Source organism: Chelmon rostratus, chromosome 5, assembly GCF_017976325.1.
Source record: "Chelmon rostratus isolate fCheRos1 chromosome 5, fCheRos1.pri, whole genome shotgun sequence".
NCBI lineage: Eukaryota > Metazoa > Chordata > Actinopteri > Chaetodontiformes > Chaetodontidae > Chelmon > Chelmon rostratus.
The window spans coordinates 7,189,353-7,212,328 of record NC_055662.1 but is presented as its reverse complement, the minus strand read 5'-3'; the positions used below and the strand labels follow the sequence as shown (position 1 = coordinate 7,212,328).

The window sequence follows — 22,976 nt, the reverse complement described above, 5'->3', positions numbered from 1 at the left end:
GAACATCAACAGTGAACCAGGAATAAGACTGAAGGTTTCTGGGGCACTGCCATGCTCTGAAAACATCCTTTCACTAACTATAGCATGAGCCAAAGCACACATACAAGTCTTTTAGTGGATACAGATGGACAGTTGCTGTTGCTGTCCCTTGAGGATGAGGCTGAGCAACACAACGACCCTACTAACAACTCACTGCAGTCCATCAGCTGTGGACAGAAGGGTGCAGGATGAGCAGGGGGACGAGGGGTGGGCTTGGGGGGGTGACAGTCGATTGCAGGAGATTTAAAGGGTGCGTGAGGTCAGGGCTTTGTCTTAAATGTAAACAGGCTGCTCCTGGGCGGTCAGCAGGCGGTACATGGCTGCAGGCATCGTCTTCATGTGGATCTGAGACGGTCACAAACAGAACAAAGAATGCAAATCCTTAAACAGCTCAATAATATGTAGATTCAGTTTTCAAATAAACTGCCACACTTGTGTTTATATCCATGTGGCTTGGCCGTACCTGGTAAAGTATCTGTCCGAGCTAACTGGGTCTCTTTTATTCTTGAGTAAATGATGATGTGTAAAATATGATTAATGGCTGAAGCTAATTACAATAAAACATACATTTTCAGCTCTTCTGACTGCTTCTGGAGGTCAGGACGTTGTTTTAAAGCTTGCAGTAAGTGTTGAGCTGCTTACACTGGGTGCACTGGCATGAACCTTTGGGTGTCATGTAGCTGCTGTTGCTGTTTATAACCAAGCAAACAGCACAGTTGGAAGTCCTCGCTGCAAAAGCCAATTAGGAGACATCTGATGCTACTCAGCAACCGAGCTGTGACATTCACTGCTAATACCTCGAATAATCCCATGGCCGTGCAGTGCAGGAATTCATGATAACCGTGACTTCGGGCAATAAGAGGCGGGAACGTTTACTTGCATGCAGCAGCTTCAGTAAGAATATGATCCAGATCACAGTGTTTGTTATGTCCATGTCTCACCTCTCCCACAGCGTTGGACAGGATGTGGACAATTTTTTCATGGGGCGTGGCCACCACGCTCTGACTGTTGATCTCGATAATGCGGTGACCCACTCGGACCCCGCCCCGCTCAGCGATGCCCCCACGCATCAGGCTGCAGATCTGTCGGAGGAACAGACTTTAACGCGACAAATCACTTTTCACTCGAGCAACTTAGCAAATCTCACTTCACATAAAAACAGCGCAGAGCCACAGTGCTACCGACAATGCCATTCTGGACGCTGAAGCCCAGCTGGTAGCGGAGGTCAGGCCGTCTGATGAGCACAGTGGTCACCGGGGGACATCTGACAATGTTTAGCTTGATCCGAGACTGGTTCTTCAGACCCTGTTTAAGGAAAGCAAATGGTATCAGGGAAATGCCACAACACAAACATACGAGGAGATGCCAGTGGTGGTTTTGGTAGAAAAACTCACTCACTGGCATCCCACCTGCAAACACAGTCTCTCTTGCAGAAGCCTGAAACTGATTCTTCCCTCCCCCACAATTTTCATCACCTATTTGCAAGTTGTGCTTTTATTATAAAAGTCCGGAGAAAGTAAACGCCAAGCAACATCTTGAAGTCTTGGATCATAAATGTATTCATGAAAAATTGAAATCTGGCTTCCATCAGCATCATACTGCTGTTTCATTTTTACTTGATTATTATTTACATTTCAGCATTTGACGTGATTTTTCCTCACATGCTGATACTGGGTCAGAATTTCTGGTTTTGCCCAAGACTGGTTCTCCTCCTGCCTGGAACACAGCAGTTCTCTGGAGACAGTGCTTTCTCTTCACTGGCCAATGATAGGTTTGGAGTTTCCCAGCGATCAATTCTAGGTCCTCAGGTTGTTTTTCTTCAATTCTAACAGAATGTGCTGCTGTGGCATGTTATTTCATTTTTCACTGACTGTGGTCAGCTGGATTCTACAGGACTGTCTGCCTGAACAACTGGATGGAAAACCATTTTCTTCATGACAAGACAATTATTCTTGCTATAGACCCTCAGCACATTTCTTCACTCCATCATTAAACTTGTAGCTTAAAAATCTTTAATTCTTACTTACATTTTAACCATAATAAAATAGCTCAGTCTTCTTGTCACCTACTAGAATATGTGAAAAAAGACTCTAAACCTGCCACACACGCCTTCATAAGATGAGCTAAAACTTAATTTATCCCCCAGCCGGGGAAATTTGGGCATTACAGCAGCATATAGTGGCAGCTGGAAGAAAAATAACAACAGAGATAGAGAAAAAACGAAATAAAAAATAAAAAGTAGACTATATATATGTACATAATAAACAAGCAAGGTGTCATCTTCTCACACCTTGACTGCTGCATGTCAGTGCTTCAATCACAGAGCCTTAGACAGACTGAACAAAACTGGTTCGTCCTCTTTACACTGACTGTTTGAATTGATTCTTGATCTTCATTTTACATCTGGGGTCGCTTGGTGCTGTTAAACAGTTAAACAGTTAATAGGCACACCATACACAGCACGCTACAATGGTTGGATTCGGGCGGAGGACATTTGGTGAAAGTCATCCCCCCTGCCTCTTCATGCATCTGTCTGTACCTCAAGAACTTTGTCCCTGTGCTACCTGTGCACCTCTATAACCACTGTCTCCATTTATCGTGTCCATTATTAAAAATAACGTCATTTGCATACCTTGATGATGCTCTGGCAGGTGGACAGTGGCAGTCCCACTAGACTGGTCCCATTAATGGACATGATCTGGTCTCCTATGTTCAGTCTGCCAGACCTCTCCGCTGGCCCAGCATGCATCATGTTGGCAATGATGACCGTGGGCAGGATGGAGCCCCACCCACTCTCCACAATGACCACACCCAGAATCTCCCCCTTAGCTTTCTCTATGAACACCTGAGTTCACGGCAGCCAGGCCACAAGCAAACACAAACAACACAAAGTCATTTTCAATAAAATCAATGTCAAACCAACACTTTCCCACATCATCATGTAAAAACATACCAAACCATATAAAACTTTGTAGTTATTTCATTGAGTGTCAGTATACATTCATGCTGATAATGACAGCAGAGCCTCTGGAATTTGGAAGTTCAGAAAACTCATACAATGCTCAGCTTTATTATTTTGACTCTTAATTGAAGAGTAGAGAAACCAGTAAAATAATGTTTGAATGACACACAGCCCGACTTACATCTTTGCAGTTTTCAGACTTGGAGAAGTGGATGAGGTCATCGTTGTACATGTCCTGGGTGTTGAGCAGGTCACTGTACTCCTTCTGGCTAAGATCCTCAGGGTTTATGCCATTGGCCCGTAAGAACTCCTGGTAAGCCACACTGAAGGCCTGCCCGATGGACTGGGCAATCAGCTGGGCCTAGAGGACAGGATGAGTGTGTGTGTGGGGGGGTAAAATTATTCAAATAATTGCAATCATTTAGAAGCTCATCTCGCAGTCTGCTGAAGTTCTTTTTCATTTAAGGATTAAACTGTCAAAATTAACATTAAAAAATGTATGCATGCATTACATAACTGCTGTCAGACTCACATCCTCAGACTCAAACACGTGGCATATCATCTTGTACTGGCGCTTGCTGTCTTGCCCTGGGTCCGAGGCCTCCACATTCTCCTGAGAGTCGGGTCGAGGCATCCTGCGCCGGGCCATCAGGACCACTATGTTGCCGATGTCTGCGATGTAGGAGATGGTCCGCAAAGGGTGGTCCATCATGGTCTCCTGGTAGTCAGAGAAGCGTAATACACATCATTTAAATGTGGGGTTATAAACCAAAGTAAGTAGCCAAATCCACCAAATTTAACATAACCCAAACAACATGGACGGTCACACCGAATCATCTGAAGGACTAATCAGAGTCAGTCTTTCTTCATTATAGGTCTTAATAACAAGAGGCTAAATGACAACTAGTAGAGATGATATGACCAAGAATTATTTACCAATTGCATGAATGCATTTACATTTATATCACAATTTTGTCATTCCTTCCCAGCTGCACAGTATATAACAATTATTCCTAATATCTTCAATGAATCAGTAAACACAGCAGCAGATGGCTGGATGGATTAACTAATTTAAAAACATCCATTTAAGGGCCTCATATGAATTTTGTGTAACATCACAAATCTGGATCAGTCGTACTGGAGATTGTCCAGCCAGCTTTTGCTAAAATTCCACACAGACACTAAAGTAAACCAAAAGGCCAATAGCAGACTCAACCCCAACAACGATGCTGAAGGGTTGTGAAGAGAAACTAAACATATGATCTACATTATGATGGCATGCTGCTTTTACTGCTGTAACAGTACCAGTATACAGTAGTTACGTCCGTGAAAGTCACAGTGCTTATTTTGTGTCCACACTGCTTGTTTGTTCAAATGTGCAGTTCAAAAGCAAATGCTGCTTGAATATCCGTTAATTTATCGGTTAACTACTGTTACTCCACCGCAGGCAATGCATACCACTAACATAACTCTATCAGTTATGGATGACACTGGTATCATGAGCTTCATTCTTTCATTCCGATGATGCAACTGCTTGTTCTATTTAGACATTTCAGAGATTAGTTGTGTGGCTGCTTTATTTGCTCTTTATTCCTTTCAATGAATTATGCAGTAGCCTAGTAACCATGCACTTTAATCCAATTGCAGAGTTCACTTTTTAACTGACTGGCTGGTTAGCTGCAGAGATCTAGCAATATCTAAACAGCTGGTGATACAAAAAGCACTACAGGTGTGTGTTGTGCTCAGTCAGAGTGAGTACCTGGGAGTCAGCGTTGAGCACTTTGATTCTCTGGGTGGAGATGAAGAGATCCACCTCTGTCATGGGCTGAGGCTCACCCTCAGAGGCCTACACACACACATACACACACACACAACCACGTTCACAAAGCAATACGAGACAGACATTGATAAAACACACATCCAGGCAGTTAAAGGCCAAAACGTGTGTGAATGAGCAGGACTTCAAAGTTCAAGGTCAGTAACCATCTCATTACAACCACAGCACACAGTGAAGGAAAACACACTGAAAGATATAACAGCTGCTAAATGAACAGCGCTGTCTGATCCATAAACCCCAAGGGGCAAGTCTGGACTCCACAACTCTAAACAAATAATACCAATATTTGTCTGTGCAGCAAATAGTCATTCATTACACTACTGCTGACCATTTGGCCAAGAATGCCATAGTTTAGCTTTTTGTTCTTCCCACTACCATATCAGCTCAATGAAAATCTCGCAGCTTGAGCTTCAGTGAACATTGCATCTGCTGTCATCAGTGTGAAAGTCACAAAACATTAGCGTTGGATGGTAATGCAGAACAAACTTTTCAATCCTCTCATCTAACTCTCTGCAACAAAGTCAATAAGCACATTTCCCAAAATGTTGAACTATTCCTTTAAGTCTCTTTGATTTTGACAGCACAGTAAAGTGAATGAAGAACCGCTGGCTACCCAGAGGGAAGGATAAATACATACAAACACACTGCAGCATGCTGTGGAAAACGGTCAGCAGGGATGTAAAACAAAATAACTCTTTACTGTCATTAAAAATCAGTGATGAGTGCACGCTAATGAGGAACAGTGAAAATAGTCCCCGTAAGGCAGTAAACAGCAGAATGGTATATAGATCTGAGGCATAATTACCAGTCATCTCACTTAGTTTGGCTGAATATGTTTCGCAATGCAGTGATATGAGCTTTGTTCATAAATATCTCTAAATATCATAAAGGTCTTCTTTAATTGATTTTTCCGTCATGATCATTATATTATCTAAATATGCAGCAGGCACATTTGATAATGTAAAGCATCTAGCAAAGTGTATTAAGATCTGCATGTCTTACTGTAGGTACTGTCCTCGCCATGCACTACAATTTTTAGATACATTAAGTCAATCCACCAAAGTGTTTTCCCTCACTGTGCCCCTCAGTGAATAAGTACACACATTTGTAAAAAAGAGACAGACTGCTGTTTGCATTATGTTGGATTTGGAGGGTGTTTTTGAAAGTCTGTGAAAGGTGCCAAAGTGCAGGAAACTCAGCAAAGGGGTGTAGGTCCTTCGATACAATAATCAAAGCCAGCAAATATATTCACAACAATGAAAGAGAGACAGTTTTGAGAGACTATTTTGGATGTGTCTATTTCACAGGAAGATGTAATGCCATTCTTCCTCTTCTTCCAATAAGATGTGGACAAATCATTAGTCTCTGTGCAGCTAGACTTTTCGTGAAGATTTACTCCACCCAAACTCTGTATGAAACGGTCAACTGTGGCCAACGTGGATTCGTGGATTACAACAGTAAAAGATCCATGGAAACATCTAAAAGCACAGCTGCAGCACAGTCACTTGTACTGTGTGTCCATGTGCTCCAACGTGAAGCAAAGCCTGTGAGCCAGTCCAGGCAGTCACCTTGAGTCTGCTGCTGCACTCACACTGCGTGCTCCTCTGCTGTAACGTATCTCATAAAGCACATCCTAAAGCTCGCCTTAAAGCTATTGCTCGCTGCCGCTGCTGTTCATAAAGCATTTCATTAATTGTCACTGATGGCTTCATCGATTCTCCACTCCTCGCTGTGCTGAGCTTGCTGCTTTGTGTGGGGAGCGATGAGGTCAGAGCCTCGATGCCAAATGTTCATGTTGTACATATTCCACAGGCCCATAATAATCCTTTCCATAGAGGTTGTCTGTTATATAGCTACACTCCCTGTGTCTCAGCTCAGAAGCAGGCATGTCTAATGATTTGGTTCCAATTGCTCATTTACTGGCTAGCTTGACGAACCTGCATCCATGCACCTTTTTTTTTTAGAAAGTGCATGAGGACTGAGCAGTCTCCTGAGCAAAGGTCAGGCACACAAATCACCTGGCACACAATGCACCTGCCTGCTTGTGAGCTGCACAAGGTTATACATAAGAATGCATTTGGTAGCTGTGTCTTCAGGCGTGGTTTGGTGGAGATGTGGCTGTGAATTATCTGAGGAACGTTTTGGTCCTTTTTTCCACCTTGAAAATCCAACAACAACAAACACACTTCACACTCACTGGGTACAGGGTTTGGATGCTTCATCTATGTTGCACACAGAGATTGACAGAGTGAAGCATCGCTACAACACCATGACAGTGGTTAGTCTGATGCTACATGGCTAGCTGTCTGTCAGTATTGGTTTCAGGACACATTGTGAGTGTGTGCTAGCTTTTAAGCTTTAAGTGACTAGTAAATCTTTGTCAGAGAGGAAAATTGTGTGCATAAATGAGTCATTTGTGTTCTTAGATTAATCATTTGGGTGCATGAACTAACACCTCTACACCAAACAGCTGCAAGGCTGCTGCTAACAGTGAGGGTGCTCTTCACTAACTGGCTGTAGTAACAACAACAACCTGGAAGCTCAGTTCCTGCTGCTATAGCAACTTGACAGTAATCTGAGAGCACTTCTTATCAGTTCATGTACACGAGTGAATCATCTGAGAGCACAATTTACCCATTTGAAACGTGCTTGAAATACGCAAGCCTGCTTCTGCTGTTGTCACAGAGATGTTATCATTGCACACTAGTGCAGTGGAAAGTTCAGACATGTCACCATGACGAGCTATAGTTATAAAGGTTGCCAAAGGTTTCTACAGGACTTATTCCACCCTCCTGTTTTCTATTAGTCCTTTTTATTCATGAATTACTTTTCAGCAGTTTCATACAGATTTGTAGAACAAATCTGTCCAGATGAAATGTTTCACTCAGCCCACCCAGCAAGACCTCTAACATCCAATTAACAGCTGTGCCTTCATTGAGCATCACAAATGCTAGTCGCCACTTTTTCTACACGCACAATGGGTCGCTGAAAACAAAATCAAAGAACAGTAATCATGATAACACAGTATGTCAACCTGACACTGTGCATGTGTTAACTGCAAAGCTTATACAGAGATTAGTAGTCCATGTTTTTAGTGGTTCAGAGTAGTAAGGACACTTTCACAGCTGGCTGTCTGACAGGACAGAATCTGCAGTGTGCCACGTGACTATTAAACGAGTAGTTCAACATTTTGGGAAACATGCTTTTTGCTGTCTTACCCAGAGTCAAGTCATCTGTGTATGTCAAGAACAGAGATCCAGAACATGTTCAGCCTAGCTTAGCACAGAGACTGGGAGCATGGCCCTTTTCAGAGCGCTATATTATATATTATATAGTTCATGTAGTTCTTTAAAAGCTCCACCTCCCCCCAGCATCACTTTTACATTTGTTATCTTAATTTTTTTTTTAATTTACAAAATACCATTGTTAAATTCTGACTTTTAGCCACAGCTCAAACTATTAATCTGTCTGAGTCTTTGGTTCATGGCTACATATGTCCCCCATCAGTCCCCATCACTGCAAAGTCTAATTACGCTGAGCATGGCGGGAGACATCCCAGACCTCTGTCTGTACTGGACGCACAGAGATGATTTGACAACGCATTTTATCATCTGCCTCTTGGTAGGTGAGCAAACAAGAGGATGTAGGATATTATGTACAGTCATAAACAGCATCAGTACAAACACAGAGTGAGCAGCAGAGAAATTAACCACAAACCCAGTGAGACCTCACAGTGTCAGAGAGATTACAGCTGTTTCCTGCATCCAGCAAACTGGATTCCCTCCGTGACAAGCACATGATGAGTTAACCACTTTTACAGAAACTACAATGTTCCAAATTATGGACATAGCATGTCTGATATGGAATGAAGAGATGGCGAGGGGACCGGAGACCCGAGGGAAGAAAGCAATGAACATCACCTCCAACAGTACGAGGCTGGTTGCTGGATTCAGGAAAATGCCAACAGGTCATCAGAATGACACAACACTGAAGAGGACACAGAGGATAGGACAGTGATACACACAGACGGACACAGAGAGAGACAAAGAGCCAAGCAGAGGAGAAGGAGAAGCTGTGCTCGGCAGTGCGGAGGACGAGACGGATATGTAGGTACTGCACCTTCTTCCTGTTCTGGGCTAATTTCTGGGCCGTCTGCCAGGCATGGAATAAAGCAGACAGGAGAGTAATGGGTTAGAGCAGTGCACAGGAGAGGCTGACTGGATCACAGGGAGGGTGGCGGGGACGGGTGCTCGGCATACAGTAAGCAGACATCACACCCAGTGTAGAGCCACTGTACCACACAGTGTTTGTTATTCTGTTCACACTGAGTAGGTGTGCCCATGTGCATATTTGTGTGTCATGAGCATCATAACTGGTGCTGATGTCTGTGCAGGAGTGTGCAGTGCATACAGATGGCTACACCCCAGAGTCTGAGCTAAAGATGAGGTGGGTTTTACTGAAATACTGAACCTGAATCTTACAGAATGACTCCTACGAATCACACTGAGGGTGAACCTAAAATAGTCCTACAGAGCAAAGCTTCTTAAAACTGTTACGAACACAAAGTTGAAATTCTGTGTTGCAGTGTTTTGACAGTTTAAATGCTTTTAACTATTTATTCATTTTGGCCTAAATTCTGACTCATGCGAGGCTTGTGATAAATGAATGGCCAAGCACACTGCACTGGTACGACTTCTGAGTAATTGGTAACCACGTGCGGTTCAGAACACAGCAGAAAATGCTAACACTCGGTCACAATTAGCCCACCCTATGAGGCCGTGCAGGATCACGATACATTTTGAACATGTGTTTTGAATGTCGAGAGTGTGGAGGGGTAGTGATTCATGGGACTACCTCAACACCTAGTGAGCTGAACAGGCCGCTGTACAGCAATCATCCTGGGTGTTCCTAGATTAGCATTTCAAAATGAGCGCTGAGGGGGTTTCTAGATCTCCCACCCCCTCAAAGGCAGACTGATTAGCTCCAGGGAAGAGCCCCCTCACCTTCCAACTGTCCCTCAGCTGAGAACAGGGGAGTTCATCCGTCCTGAACACCATCTGGCTGTAAAACACACCCTGCCAACACAGCCCAGCCTCAGCCAAGACGCTCTGGACAGCTGTCTGTGTTCATTCTCTGCTCATCCTAAAACTATATGCACTCACGGTACAGTGGGAGTCTTTGGATACATCACCATGCAAGGTGATATGAAGACAAAGTGTGTTTGCATTAGCCTTCCTCTACCAGCAGGTGTCTCTGTTATTCTGTCTCCAGAGGCAGACTCTCAGCACTTCCTGTACAGACCTGCATCACCACGCAGTTGAGCTCCTCTGTCCTCAGACTCCTGGGACCGGCTGCAGGAAGACAGACTATAACGATGGCTAACGATCAGACCTCACACAGACGTTTGTTCAGCAGCTGCACGGAGCTAAACTCAGGCACTTCGGCTCTGCTCACTGAAGCAGGAAACCTGTGCCTCCTGCATGAATTTCAAAATGTCAGCGTCATTTTACATTTTATTGGCTGGTGTCAAAACACTGTTTCATACAGGGGCAAGGCCGATGCAGCACTGATGGAAGAAACTCAGCAGAGCAACAGTGGAGGTGCTGAGTGACACCACACTGAGATAATCCCATAAGGATGAACTGTTTCATTGTTTGGCTTTGTGGCTTTATTGATCAAGTATCATCATCAAGCAAGAAATGACACATTGTAGTTTTCAGTTTGAAGTCTTAGACAGACTTAAAATTCAAAATGCAGAAAATAGCAATGCTTTAATTTATATGCTTTATGTTTACAGTATAATTATATACGTTAGTTATCAATGTTATCTAAGCTGTACATGCAAAAACATGAAGCTAAAAAAAATAAATATCTAAAATATATATTTATGCTTACCACTAATTCACTGTGTGTTGTACAGATAACAAATAAGTAGATTGCTACACATGAAATCAAAATGCAGCAAAATAAGATCAAATAAAAAAAAAGAGAACAGAAAGCAACGCTTAGGATCAGGATCAGCGTCCTGTGAGGCAGCCGGGTGTGGTTTAGGTGTGACTGCTCGTTTCAAACAACAATGGCGGCTCCTAAAGAGGTTAGCGTAGATGCTGCTGTAGCATCAATTCAATCAGAACTGGAGAGTAATTCTTCACTGAAAGAGGAGCACTGAACGGCACTGAGGGCTTTTCTCCGTGAAAAAGATGTCTTGGCTCGTCGGCTGACCGGCTTCAGCAAGAGTTTGTTTTCCCACTGCATCATACGGTTCATTGATCTGATTGGTTGAAGTAAAAAAAATGGTTAATTTGACACCCTGTCAAGCATTTTTTTGAAAGTGCCTGCCCTTTTCCAAACAGTTTGGACGGACGACCCTCCAGACGGTTCTGTGGAACGAACCATCTGGCAGATCAGGTTAGATATTTTGGACTGAGTACAGCACATTACAACAGAGTCTGGAGGGGATGAATGCATGAATGAGAAGTTCTACGTCTGCCTGTGTTAAAAATGTGCAAACTCAGGCAGTGTGGCAGAGATGGATGAAAGACCTCATTGATGTGTGCTTCAAATGAAAGTGATGAGTCAAAAGTGACACCCTGAGTTTGACCGGCTGAAGGACGTAAGTGACACAATATTTTGTGGGGTTTCTGTTTCGTCCCCGTTCAGGTGGAGAAAGTTGTCAGACTGCCAAAAGGGGAACAGTCATCGGCATAGAAATGGGTTTTAGAAAACTAAACTATCAAAAACAGAGAAAACACAAGAGGTACCGCATCATGTAAACTTGAATTTAGTTAATACCAGTTCATAAAGCAGCTGTCTGAATGAGCTTTAAACATAAGAAACAACTGTGGCTTGTAAAAATCCTCATGCAATCTGCTAACCAGTGTGTGCACACACCACAGGAGTGTGTCCGAGTGTGTCCTGTGTGCTTTCACCTTGATGCGGCTGACGGCCTCCTGCGCCTGCATCATGCGGATGTTCTTGGACGGTGTCTTGTCCGACAGCAGCTGGGTGGAGCCCAGGTAGTTGGCTGCGAAGATGATCCCATCAATCAGGTCCTCTGGGTCACATGGGCCTGGGACTGGAGGGAGGGAGTGGTTCAGTATGTAACACGGCGTTTCCACCAGCACGCTCAGATTCAGGTCGAAGCTGCACTAATCAGGGGTTTTATACTGATGGGTGGATCACAGTCCTGCTGGAAAATCCAGCACCTGAGATCCAAGCTCAGTATTCTAATGAGACTACATCAAAGGTGTGAGGAGGGCGCCACCATGAATACATGCTAGGATGGAGTGCTCAGTTCTGCAGCAGTAATAGGCTGAAATAAATGAAGTCATGGGGACCACATTCAAGTGTTCAGTTACTAAAATAAAGTATACCAGCATTTACTAAGAGGAAAAACACCTGAGCTGCCCCCTCAACCAGCTGACTGGTTCCTCTTTACAAAGGTAACAGCAGCAAAAAAAACTGGCTGAAGCTGCACCACAAACGCCACAGTCTGAAATCCACAAAATGGAGATGATGAATTACTGAATTAGCAATTTGCTGAATTTGTTTGAAATGAGTTAAAAGAGGATTATAAAAGACAAACTGTGGAACACACACTAAGGTTTTTCTATTGATGTTTTGCAGTGCACTGTTTTTTGTTTCACTTCATATAATGTCCTTTTTTTCTTGCTTTTTCATTTCTGGGTAATTACTGACACTGTACACACACACACACACACACACACACACACACACACACACTGCACATTTAAAAGCTCATTTCAACACTGCTGTCAGTCTTATTACCAAGATATTACCAGAATTACCTCTGTAAATATACTCCAGTATGAACTTGGATATAACTGTTTTAGTCATTACTGTTTACCATGCTGTTATTATCAACGTGGTGCCTCCGTGTTTAAGAATACGAGTCTTCATGTATCACACTAATGAAAATGAAGACAATTAAAGAAATCCTTCGTTCATTCACCTGAATGTCTTTCTTCTGGCAGGGCAGCGTGAAGCCCTCTTTGTCTTTTGTTGTCAAATTGACCTGAGGCGTTCTGTCTCTCTCATCTTCAGTCCAAACAACAGATACAAAGTTCATCTCTTATTTCCAACTTCTGAGAATAACAATCAGTCTCAACACAAACTCGATCTTATAATTTCCCTCATATTTTTAAGACACACAGTAGATCCTCAGATTCGTTTCTCTTCTGCATTTATTTCCCTCTGAAATATTTCATGTTTATCTGAACGTCTTTCCCTCAGTTTTCAAGTCTTCTTTTTTCATTCACTCGACTTTCTATGAATTAAGCGGTTGTACTGTGTTTTGGTGGCACCTCCGGCTGATGACGAGTCTATTAATGGCGTGCCGACTACTGGCAGAACGGCAGCCATCTTGTTTTGACTGTCTGATTCTCCTTGACATGATGAGAAGAAACAGAACGGCCCAAATATCCTCCAAGAGCTGCTGATCTTGTTAGTGAGCAGCCAAATCAGCTGCATCATCTACAATAACTAACTTTCTCTTTTTTTGTTTTTCAGAATACCGACATGCACCTGTCTCCTCCACCTCACGCAGCATCCCTCCACACCTCCACCTCCCCTTCAACTCCTCTGCACCGCCTTGTGGAAGCGCAGTCTGAAAACTGAAGCACTCACCTTCTACATATGTGGGGAAGGATGCAAGGCTTTTCCTGGACTATTCACAAAGAGAGAGAAGAACACATTTTTCAAACATCACTTCAACTCGATGTGGAAAAGTGAAAATGAGAGACGGTGCGGTGAACATCTAATGAACACTCTGAACACACCTCTTTGCTGGAGGGAGAGGACTCAAAGCTGTCCTCCTGCAGCAGATGTCTGCTGGATGACTCTGCTCCTGGAGGAGACGGGGAGCCTGAACCAGGAGACTGCAGGGGGGGATCAAGAGTGGGGACAGAAGGCACAACACAGTCTGTGAACTGAAACCCTCAGGTCAGAACCATGCACCACGTGTTACCAAATAAACTGGGATGTCCACACATAGGACAGCTGGGATCACTGTGGACATGGGCAGATGATGAAATTTACATCACACCGACAAAGAAAACATCATTTGAGTTTTATGACATCAGTCATAGTATTTGTATCTTAAGTTGCACTGATTCATGTCTTTAGATTAACTGTGGCTCAAATGTGCACTGTGAGGCTCCCAGTGATGAACCCACAGAGAATTATCACTGACTCGGCAGCTGTCTTCAGCTCTGAGGAGCTTTGAGCGTCTTTCAGATCTCATCTTTTTGGTTTTACGGCCGAAACAAAGACCAAGTAAATTTCTGCTAAGGCTCTCTGGGTCTCAAGTTTGGTTTTCTCAAACTGTTTTGATCTCCACCACCGTGTGAATGGAAGGCTACAGAAATCACTGAGTTGTGGGGAGCTAGCTCGAGGACCCAGGAGGCGCTGTAATCAGTCTACAGGGACAATGTCTTTTACAGGAGCTCTGGAGAGTATATGTGAAGAACAAGAGCTGAAGTGCACAATATGAGCCATGCAGGCGTCGCTGGTGACAGGTACACGTCTGCAATGACTCAGTGGAAAAAGCTATGGCAGAAACTGATCAGGGTTGTGGTCTAACAGGGAGATGCTCATGAAAACAAACACAGCACTTCAAACTGTCAGGGTGACATTTTGGAAAGCCTAAAGGAGAAGCTCAATTTCACACGTTAGATTCCCGCCTGTCAAAACGATCTGAGCTCAGCACAAAGATGATTAATTACGCACCAAACTGTGTGAAGAGTGAAGGGCACCTGGGAGTCTATTAAAAGCCAGCAAAGGGCAGAAAGCACGAGACCACTCCGATCAGCACGAGGCCAACATCAGCAGCGCTGGTTACACAGCACAACTCATCTGGTCCTGCTCGGAGTCTGAACGCGTCAGACAGCAAAAACGCAAACACGAGCTGTGACGAGGTGAGCTGAGAGGGTACACTGACAGGACAAATGATGCTTCGAGGCAAAAGATCACAACATATCACCTCTGTGTGGGACAGAGGGCAGCACATGTCATAACACAGACACACAGACCGGCTGGGAACAGCTTGTCGGCTACAGCTTAAATAAACTGTAGGTCTGTTTTAGTCTATCTTCTGCTGTTTTTTGTCCTTTCTTTTATTTTAACGTTTGCAGAGCATTTAAATGGTTTGTTCAAAAAATTCACTTCTCACTTCCCTCTAGTGGCATCTCTTCATGCAGGTCGCTTTGGTTTGATTAGTCAGGTTGTAGATCTGTCTCTGTATCTGTTTCTACCTCCACCCAAATACACTGGAAGAGAAAGTAATTTCATCTGTGGTCCTCAGATCTCCTCCTGCGTTAGATATTTCCAAACCTGGATAAAACCAACTGGAACTATCCTCATGGACAGGTACCACTGGAGAAAAGGTTAGTGGTCTAGAGACCACACACTCAACCTGCAAACCCATGATCGAGCATGTTTTCTCAGCACGGAGGAGAGCAACACGTTTCGCTCGTGGGTCAGTGGCTTAACATGCACACACAGTTTGTGTGCTGATGAGCCAAGGCATGCAGTAAAGGTCACATCAGACAATTAACATTCAACTAGTGGGTGCAAAAGTCATTAAAAACACCAGACAAAATACACAGAAAAGTAAAGGAACTGGTCTCATTATGTGTTTCTTTATGAAGTACACGCTGTGCACAAAGCTTTTCTCTCTTTTCCCAGATGGGAGAAAATGTTTTCTGATTTTTTTCTGAAAGTCTTTAAGAGCCTATTGACTTTCTGTCTGTCTGAGGAAATGGTGCCAATAAATAAACAGATTAAAGTCAGTCAGGTAATCAGCAGGACACAACAGGAGCCCAGAGTTTCTAATACTTGTGTTCTGCCCATTATTACAACATCACAGCTCTATCTTCAGATACCGGATGGTGCTCATGAGACCAGATTCTTTTCAGTTACAACTGAGTTTGCTGAGTTTTTTATGCACTAGAATTCCCTGAAAGAACTCATGTAGTTAAACCTGAAAAAATAATCATCCATTAGTTTATTTTGGGAATCTTCCTACACATGCAGCATACTTCCTATACACTATGTTGAATTTTTTCAGGGTCAGTGGTACTGCAGTACTCTGGCAGATCACTCCTCAGAATGCATTGACATGTGCACATAATGTTATAGCTCCATTACTTCTGTCCAGATCATTAAATCATGATCACAAATTGTTATCTGTAAAAAAAAATGACTATTAAGTGTTCACCCTTAACCACTTTCAGCTTCTGCATCAAGTCATAAAGGGCTCTGAAACGAGAACACTTCAGAGATAACTGATTCCACCACTGCGACAAATATAAAGCATCACTTCAACAGCCCAAAGGAAGAATCACGAGAAACTCCTGAAACTGTCCACACCTCATCTCCATCATGCTGGTCGCTCTGCTGCTTCTGCTTGGCTTGTTCCTCCTCAAGCTTTTCTACTTGATACATCCAAAAGTTCTCCATGGTTTTTGGGAAATGCGCAAACCCAGCTGAACCTCAACAAGTGTCCCAGATAGTGTGTGGCCGAGAGCAACGCCGGTGTCTATAGACTGGGAGTCAGCGGCTCAGGTGACTGCAGGATTATGTATCAGGACTCATCATGGAATCAACAGGCTGGGTCTGCCCGTCGGCCTGGATTTGCTCTGTTGACACCGTGCCATCATGTCGTATTTATTGGTCGAGTCCATTCACGCTGTATGTTGTGTACATGTTAGTGTTAATATGAAGTTTAAAGCAGGAGCGTTACTAAAAGCAGCCAGGCTGCAGGCGTGTTCTCATCATGGTGGTGTAAACAGGAACACAGCGCGGTCATTCTGCTACTGGATCCTCACTGAATTATTTAACTTGTCTTGCCCTTTACCTTTCTCTGTCGCACCCTTACTCAATAAATCATCGGGAGGAGGGAGGGGGAGAGACAACAGCAGGAGGAGAACAATGTTGGCATAATCACCATGGCCGATACAGCTGTATGAGACAGGCAAATGATATGAGGGGCAGCATGTTATCCAAAGACACGGCCGGCCAACATGGTGCTCTACAGTCCATGTGAAGGTTTCTGAAGGGCCCGTTTAAACCCTGGAGTTCTCCTTACCACTCACTGCTACGTCTACCAGCTCCTGGAGACAGACTCTGTTCACAGATCCATGTACCAGCTCCTCTAAAGCTCACTAATGAACAGGCTGAACCCTGTTTGTTTTCTCCAACCACAAACTGAAATGTGAAAACAATTTGTGTTGTGTTCTTCATGCTTAGCATCAAGGCCAACCACGCCCTGACTCCAGCTCTGTGCTGAGGCTCATTCATCAGACCACAGCAGTGCAACACCCCACCAGCATATGTGTGTATGTGTGTGTGTGTGTGTTTGTGTGTTCATCAATTTTTTAAACAGATCTCATTGTTGTGTTAACCTATTCTATTCTGTCTGTGGGGTTTGCAAATGCTGTAGAAAAGTGAGCTATACACACGCGCACACACACATGTTTTGTGTTGTGCTGTATATCTCCAAAAGTTAAAGCACTATATTATTAACTTCACAGTATTGTTTTAGTTTGTCAGCTTGGAAAAAACAGCAGCTCTGAACGGCAGTGTGGATGAGTGTTGACGAAGAGTTGACGCACAGACTGCTGTGTACTGTCGCCTTCATCTCTCTCTGTCGTCACTCACGTTGCATAGTCACAGCAAATCACACAACACAGCTGCTGTCATCGATTTGGATTTGTTTTAAGCTGTCGGCTGACTTTTTGATCACAAAATACACTAAATGGCAAAAAGTATGTGAAGACCACAATACTACAACCAAGTCAGCCACTGATGTGGAGTGATAAGCCTCCTCAAACAGAGGATAAGTGAAAATAGAACAAAAATGGATGGGTTGTGAGGAGAGGTGTGCCAGCAGAACAAAAGTGTTATTTTAGCTAGTGGCCTGTGAGGCCCAGAGTAACTGGTTTATCATGTTACAGTACGTGTCCATTACAAATGTTCTGCATTGTAAAAATGATTTTAATCAGTAACGCCCCAAAGAAATCAGGACAAGTATGAAACATGAACAGATGCATCAAATCAGAGACACAGACATCATGCTGCAGTCAAAGTCATTCCCAGTCATTTAACCTTTAACAACCGACCTGCTTGTGTTGGTGGTTTGGAGCAAAGCTGCAGCACAGTTCACTTTTCAGCATCTGTTAGGCTTCATCAAATCCAAGGTGAATGAGCTGTCATTGAGAGGAATTTTACTATATTTCAGCTCTTATGGTTTTATTTCAGGAATGTTTGATGAATATTATGATTATACTGTTTATGACATTTGTGGCCACAATCATAGTTGCTATAAAATGGTGAGTGGAAGGCGACAGACTGAAGTTTTAACCAGCTGAGGCTCAGCAGAATAACCAGGCTGTGGCTGCATACCCTCTACAGGCGTAAGAGATCGAGCCCTGTTCCTTTCATTTTAGTGGTGGAGTGTGGAAGACTATGAAAACGGATGTCATTATTGTAGAGGGAAAAGTCCATTTATATCAGAGGGGGAAAGACATTAAAACTATTTATCTTACACAGTGGTAAGAACGGTGAATTGTTGAAATGATATGCAGTAGTAATCAACTGTCAAAGGCAGGAAATCAAGAAAGCAATGCAGAGGAAGAGCAAGGCCGCGTGAGTAAAACAGGAATCATAAAAAATATTCAGTCAGAGAAACAAGCAGCAGCTGCGAGATGGACTGATTTCATTACTACAAGGACAAAGGATACAAACAGGGGAGGGGAACTGAGTTCTTGGTGGCGTATTGCTTCTGCATACCCTGCAGCCTGCTATTATTGTCTCATGTACCGTGGGATCAAGGAACGGTAGTCTCTGGTCTTCATCGAGAATGTAATCGGGAATTTAAACAGCTTAAGGATTTGAAGGACAGACGGTATTTTTAATGTGATGAGGAAAAGGCAAGTACTGTTTATTCCCTAGACCATCGGCCATTTTAATAGGGAGGTCTATGGGGACCTGACCCTGAAATCTTATAAATATTCTTTTCACTGCTGTGACCAATCCAGCTGAAGGTGGGAATCTCAAAAACATTTATTTCCAAACTATCCCCATGACTTGATGCCACTAAAGGGATGTGCAAGAGCAGCAGCAGCCTCAGTCCTCCGTCTCCAGTCCAGTGCTGGTGGAGAGAGACCCAATCGACACAATCGCTGTCATTACACGTAAAGCATAGAAGAAAAAAGACACGAGGCCTAGAACACGCTGTCGGTCAATGATTGAAAAACGCTGCTGCAACACCTCCTGTGTGGACAGACATAAAACAGTTTATCTAAGCTGCAGCCGACAAGATGTTTCCAGCCGGCCTGTGTTTCTGTGTTATGACATGTGCTGCCCTCTGTCCCACACAGAGCTGATGTGTTGTGATGTTTCGCCTCGAAGCTGCGATCTGTCCAATCAGCATGTCAGTGAACCCTCTCAGCTCACCTCATCGCGCCTTGTGTTTGTGTTTTTGCTTTCTGTCGAGCAGGATGAGATGAGTTGCGTTGTGTAACTAATGCTGTTGATGTTGGCCGTGATGGGTGTTCTGGTCTTTAGTTCTGCCCGCCTGGAGTTTTCTGCCCTCTGCTGGCTTTCAATAGTAAATGTGCAAAAAAGTAAAGCAACACATTCACATGCAAACAGCTGACTAACAGAGCAGCCATGTCATCCAACACAGGTTGATCAGTATTAGCCAGTGCTGCTGAACTGTACTTACATCGCCCCCTAGTGTCGGCTGTAGGTCACACTCTGCGGTGGGACTCAGGTCCTGCCTCATTACCCAAATGGGCTCCTTCGGCTCATCAGGTGTGTACGGAGATCTCACCGTTCTGTTCTTCACCTCCTCTATGGCCTCCTTAATGTCCTTGATGGCCAGGGATATGGCGTCCCTCTTCTCCTGACTGTTCCTCACTGCTACGGGCTCCTCTGAAGGGCTCCCAGCCTGGTTTCTGGCGGGCTTCCCTCGGTTGGCAGCTTTGTGGTTTTTGTCCGAGTCGGTTTGGAACTCGGGTTGGGGTTTTTCTTCTCCCTGCGGTAGCTCATTCTCTTCATCTATGGTGTCGTCCGTAACACAATGAAGATTCTGAGAGCTCAGGCTTTCTTTGACCTCAGCCACGATGCTGTCGATGTCCTCCTCCTGGTCGCAGCTGTCTGCACGTGGGTACGGGGCAAACTCGGCCTCCTTCTCTGGGCTGTCAGACTCGCCATCCGAGCGTTCGTCATAGTGCCGCAGGCGGGAGCCCACCGCCTCTTGCTGATGGTAGTCTCCACCTCCTACCGGACCCTCCAACAGCTGAAAGCCGGCCCTCTTCTGTTGGAGAGACTCTGCGTCCTCAGCTCCGTCCGCAGCAGATGACACTGATGTCGGAGCATCGCAGATTTCCTCGTAAACGTGCTCAGAGAGTGAGTAAATGTCATATGGCTCTGAGTAGGCTTCATCCACAAGTCCACCATCTAAACTCTCCAAGCTCTGACCGGCCGAGACATCAGGCCTCCCTCCAGAGTGGCTGAGGGGTTGGGTGTAGACGTAGTTGGAGTAGCCAGTGTTCATCATCTCCTCTGCTTCATCTTGTCTCTGTGGGTTCTGGATGTCAGGCAGGGGTTCACGTGGTAGGGGCGGGGGCTGCGGAGGGTAGCTAGGATGTGGGTGGAGAAGTTGCTGTTCAGCCTCTGCACTCTCAGTGTACCCCTCCGCCTCCGGCCGCAGCTGGACTCCATAGTTTCCCGCTTCGTCCTCCACCTCTGGCTGCCCCTCAGGCTCCAGAGACATCATCACCAGGCCGTCGTCCCCCTCGGCCCGGTCAGTGTGGGTGTGGAAGCCGCTCTCAGTGCTCGCTGAGCGGGCCAGCGCCGAATCGTCCCGCTCTCGTTCATCTTCCGGGGTCATCTCTGCGTGGTGCTGATTCTCCTGTTGTTGCGCTAAATGCTGCGCTCTCTCTGCCTCCCTCTGCTGCCTCTGCCTGTGCCTCTGCTGCTGGGCTCTGATCCGCGCCTCGCTGTCCCCTTGCCTGCGATAACGTGTCACTGCAGGTCGGGGAATGGGCTGGGGCGGCTGGGGCGGCTGGGGCGGCTGGTGCTGCGGGGGCTGAGCTCCATGCTGCAGCTCCATGTCTTGCTCCTCCTGTGGCCTGCGCTGCTGCGGCGCCCTGGCTCTACCGCCGGCACTTCCTCCAGCAGGCGCATCGCAGCGTCTGTTGCGCCTTTCCTGGTTGTTGTGGTTACGGGACCGGTTGTTGTGGCGATGGCGAGGAGGGGCATCGGTCTCCTCCATCACTTCCTGGCCAAGCTCCGTCTCCTGGGGGTTCATGGCTGATGTGGTTCTGTTTGATTCAGTGGTGTCAGAGAAAGGTTTTAGGAGTGCGTCATCAGCCGGTGCATGTATGAGGGCAGGGCGAAAGCTGCTGGACAGAGACTGAAAGTGGTAGACAGAAAGGGAGAAACTGTCAGTAAACAGAAATGGAAAAATATGTTCAGAAAATGTGACACAGTGATTGGTGCATGATTGCAAAAGGTGGCACTGGAAGTCTGGTCACATAGTGGCAACTGGTGCACTAACCACTCACATTCTTGCCTACCAGGAACATGCTAGCACCACTCAGCCACGATAGCAGTGCAAGCTTGGTTGCTAACCAGGTAACAATTTGTACCATTAACTTTTGTCTCATAACTGTGTGCAGACCCATGCCTCTTTTGTGGGGCAGTTGGCAGAGCAGGACTGTATAAAGGTGCACGGCGCCACACAGTTGGTGGATTATGATTGCTTACTCTCTGGGGCCAGTAGGCTCCATCAAAAGTGCTGGTCAGACGGTCGAAAAGCTTTGGAAACTCCCTCCCCCAGATTTCTGGTGAGTGATTCAACTCTGACATTGTCATTTTTGTTTGAATATTCACCCCAGATAAAGTTTTCTGATCTTTTTTTAACCTTTATTTGACCAGGCAAGTTTCATTTAGACTCAGATCTCATTGTCAAGGGATGACCCAAGAACATGTTGAAAATAAAAGTGTGTACTGAGGAGCGTGTAGCATGAGGTGGTGACTGACAGATTTTAATAATCTATCACAACAAGGGGTCGCAGGTGGTGCAGGAGTTCCCATCCAGAAGCATGACGACTCGTGGTACGGGTAGTGCTACCTTTGACTTGACCGGTGCAGTTCCCTCTGTAGTGCAGCCATTTTCAACTGGATTAAAATAATCTGCACAAATGACCCGAAATCAAACTGTAACACATCTGACTGCAGTCATGTCATCACAGTCGCATCTATCCAATCAGCATATGCCGCCCTTTCTATCTGTCTACTAACTGCTCATCACTCACCACCGGGCTAATGACATATAATTAATTGCAGGCTCAGTCATTGCTGTCAGAGGAAACATCAACGTCTACAGCAGCACAATGTCACTCACGGTTCATTGAATTCAGCTCATTGTTTCATAGATACCAGAGTTGATTCAATTTTCAGTATAATAATCACGTAAAACAAAGGATTTTCTTTGCTTTCTGTCTTTGTGCTCAAACACTAACATCTGCTCACTCACTCTGACCACACTGAATTACACTGCACAGGTCCTCTAACAGACACAGGCAGAAAGAAAACGCTTTGTGGAAGAGGTGGAAGCAGAAGGAAGAAGCTTTTCACAGACTGTGCCCTCACAAGTGGGGGCAACTGAAATTAGGACATATGGACAAATATGGCAGTGGCCCCTAGAGGCTGCAATGCTCATTACATACCACAAAATGAATGCAATGAACAGAATGAACCCATGCTGACACTGTCACAAAAATCATGCCACTCAGTTTGCATTCAGCAGCTGCAGTGACATGACCATTAAAAAAAATGAAAATGAATAATAAATATGACTTATGTTAGGAAACCAAAAACCACAACGGGAAGACAAAGAGCTAGAGCAGAGTGACAGGATGCAAAGCCTCCACTTCCACTTACTGGACTGGACATGTTCATGTAGACTAACTACAAGTGCCAGGATCAGTAGCTGGAAACACAGGTGTTAGTTTGACCAAAAATCAGGGCTGGAAAACTGGAAGACTTTTGCTGGTAAACACACATCTATAACATCTTAATAAGCATAATCTGTATCATTCAAATCGA

General features: G+C 44.8%; 1 protein-coding gene across 1 annotated transcript; it reads right to left on the bottom strand.

Moving 5' to 3' along the window:
- Positions 1 to 312: 312 nt before the first annotated feature.
- Positions 313 to 21,174, bottom strand: apba1a (amyloid beta (A4) precursor protein-binding, family A, member 1a). Its single transcript, XM_041937646.1, has 12 exons — positions 19,585 to 21,174; positions 13,637 to 13,735; positions 13,485 to 13,524; positions 11,768 to 11,913; positions 8,958 to 8,990; positions 4,761 to 4,847; positions 3,534 to 3,719; positions 3,183 to 3,362; positions 2,672 to 2,884; positions 1,225 to 1,344; positions 981 to 1,121; positions 313 to 384 (listed from the first exon to the last, which is right to left on the bottom strand). Exons 1-12 carry the CDS (start codon positions 21,172 to 21,174, stop codon positions 313 to 315), a joined length of 2,907 nt encoding a protein of 968 aa, XP_041793580.1.
- Between the last annotated feature and the right edge of the window lie 1,802 nt (positions 21,175 to 22,976).

Coding starts and splice junctions, on each gene's coding strand:
- apba1a (XM_041937646.1), bottom strand. CDS start 21,174: ATGAACCCCCAGGAGACGGAGCTTGGCCAGGAAGTGATGGAGGAGACC. Junction 1,345..2,671: donor CCTGCCAGAGCATCATCAAG/GTATGCAAATGA, acceptor TTCCTTAAACAG/GGTCTGAAGAACCAGTCTCG. Junction 1,122..1,224: donor TCAGCGTCCAGAATGGCATT/GTCGGTAGCACT, acceptor TTCCTCCGACAG/ATCTGCAGCCTGATGCGTGG.